The 2,074-nt window shown below is 37.2% G+C and overlaps 1 protein-coding gene across 1 annotated transcript; it reads right to left on the bottom strand.

Annotated features, from left to right (window-relative positions):
* Positions 1-439: 439 nt before the first annotated feature.
* On the bottom strand, positions 440-976 carry LOC145943445 (uncharacterized). Its single transcript, XM_083050950.1, has one exon. The coding sequence runs from the start codon at positions 974-976 to the stop codon at positions 440-442; it is 537 nt and encodes a 178-aa protein (XP_082907076.1).
* Positions 977-2,074: the final 1,098 nt, after the last annotated feature.

Genomic DNA, 2,074 nt, shown 5'->3' with positions numbered 1-2,074 from the left:
GTTACGACCTCCTTGCGGCCTATCCTTCCCACAGGTCAGGACGTAACAAAACAAACGTAACTGATTAGTTTCCACAATATAAAAATATAGGTAATACAAATAGGCCGATCTTATAGTGCGCAAATTATATTTCTTTTATTGCGATCGATTTTTGCTTTTATAACGTTACGATCGTCGCTCGACTCAGACTGCCTGCCTCGGCTCTCGCGGTCTCGCATACCTAAGCTTTATCCCACTCTTACGCTCTTTCGTTATTTTTCAAATGTCTGTGCCCTTTTGTCATAGCTCCAAAATCATACAGATAGTATATATATATATTCGGTAGCCTACAGCTTCGGCCGTCCTAGCGTCTCGAACTAATTTTCGCTACGAGTTTTCGAGTACGTCAAAAATTTAATGAAACACCAATATGAACTTTTGTTTTTTTTTTCACACAAATTTAAACGTCGGATCCACCAGGATCATTGTCCGATATCTTAATCCATTTTCTAATTTTGTCTGCCGATAAGATAGTATTTAAGGGTCTTATCGAGTGACTGTAACCCGGGACGTCAACTACTACATACCGGTTTTTATTCAAAACTTTTTTAATCTGGTACGGTCCCTTATATTTTGGTAATAACTTTTTATTCGTGCCCAGTTTATGTTGTAAGACCCTTATTAATACTAAGTCACCTTCACAATATTTAGTCGGTTTCTTATGGCGCCTGTCAAATTGAGACTTGTTATATTCTTTCAACGCGTGATTTACAACATCTGCCGCATCTCTTAATTCATTTCGTGTCTCTACAAAATTCCTGTCGATATTCGTCAAACTTTCGATAAACTGTCGTAATTCATCATCGTTCGTATTCCGCTGTTCGAACCCTAACAACAATTTACTCGGAGTTGTATTAATTGCCTTATGCACGGTATTATTTATCACGTACTGGGCTTTGCCTAAATATTTTTTCCATTCGTCGGAGTTGTCAATCATTTTCGCCAATGTGGATTTAAGAAAACGGTTTACGCGTTCCACCTGACCATTGGCCTATGGCGAGGCCACTGCTGTCATGGTATGTATTATCTCGTTCGAATTCATAAATTCCGCGAAAAGTTTTGATGAAAAAGCAGTTCCTCTATCGCTTATTATTTTTATTGGAAGGCCGAAAGAAAGAAAAAGTGAAGAAAAATGTTTAATGACTTCCTCGGAAGTTGTCGATTTGCAAGGAAAAAGCCATACGTATTTGGTGAATGAATCTATAATTATTAAAATATATTTAAATCCTTTTTTTTCTCTTTCAAGAGGCCCGAAATGATCTACATGCAATATTTGCATGGGCTTGGTACAATTCTCCACCAACTCCATCTCACCTTCCTTTTTTCCCGACGCTATCGTACAACTTAAGCATTTAATACAATTTTCAATATATAGCCTCACTTTCCACTTATATAAGGCAGGGGAACCAATAATGACCGAGAATTCCACGAACTGTCTTTTCTAAGCCAACGTGACCCATATCGTCATGGTAAACTCTGATAATACTATTTATCATATTATCCGGTATCACGAACAAAGGCTTGTCTTTATAATTTCTGAATACTAATCCGTCTATTAATGAAAAGTATTTATTATCCTTGATTTCGAACTCCGCGGCTATTTCTTTTAATTTCGCGTCTGCCAATTGCTTATACATAAGCTCGTCTTCCACGGAAACGAAATTTACCATCAATACATTTCGACTTAAACAATCAACATGTATCATTTTATTTGACGCGCGATGTTTCAGTTCGAAATGATAATTCTGCAAAAACAGGCCCCATCGAGCGATACGCGGATTTATATTTATTTTTTTCATAGCCAACACGAGTGAATTGCAATCCGTAATTATTGTAAAATTGATACCTTGTAAATAAACATGAAAACGCTCGATAGCTTTAACGATGGCTAATGTCTCAAGCTCAAAACTGTGATATCTTTTTTCTACATCAGATGTTGCTTTACTAAAGTATGCGCCAGGGAGTCTTGCGTCCTAACAATGGTTGAGATTGGTCTGGAGGAGGCCGATCTTCATAGTTAAAGCTATATATTTAG

This window comes from Prenolepis imparis, unplaced genomic scaffold, assembly GCF_030444845.1.
Source record: "Prenolepis imparis isolate NDT839.2.m4 unplaced genomic scaffold, iyPreImpa1.0 SCAF_12, whole genome shotgun sequence".
NCBI classification, from domain to species: domain Eukaryota; kingdom Metazoa; phylum Arthropoda; class Insecta; order Hymenoptera; family Formicidae; genus Prenolepis; species Prenolepis imparis.
This window is presented reverse-complemented; position numbering and strand designations above follow the sequence as displayed.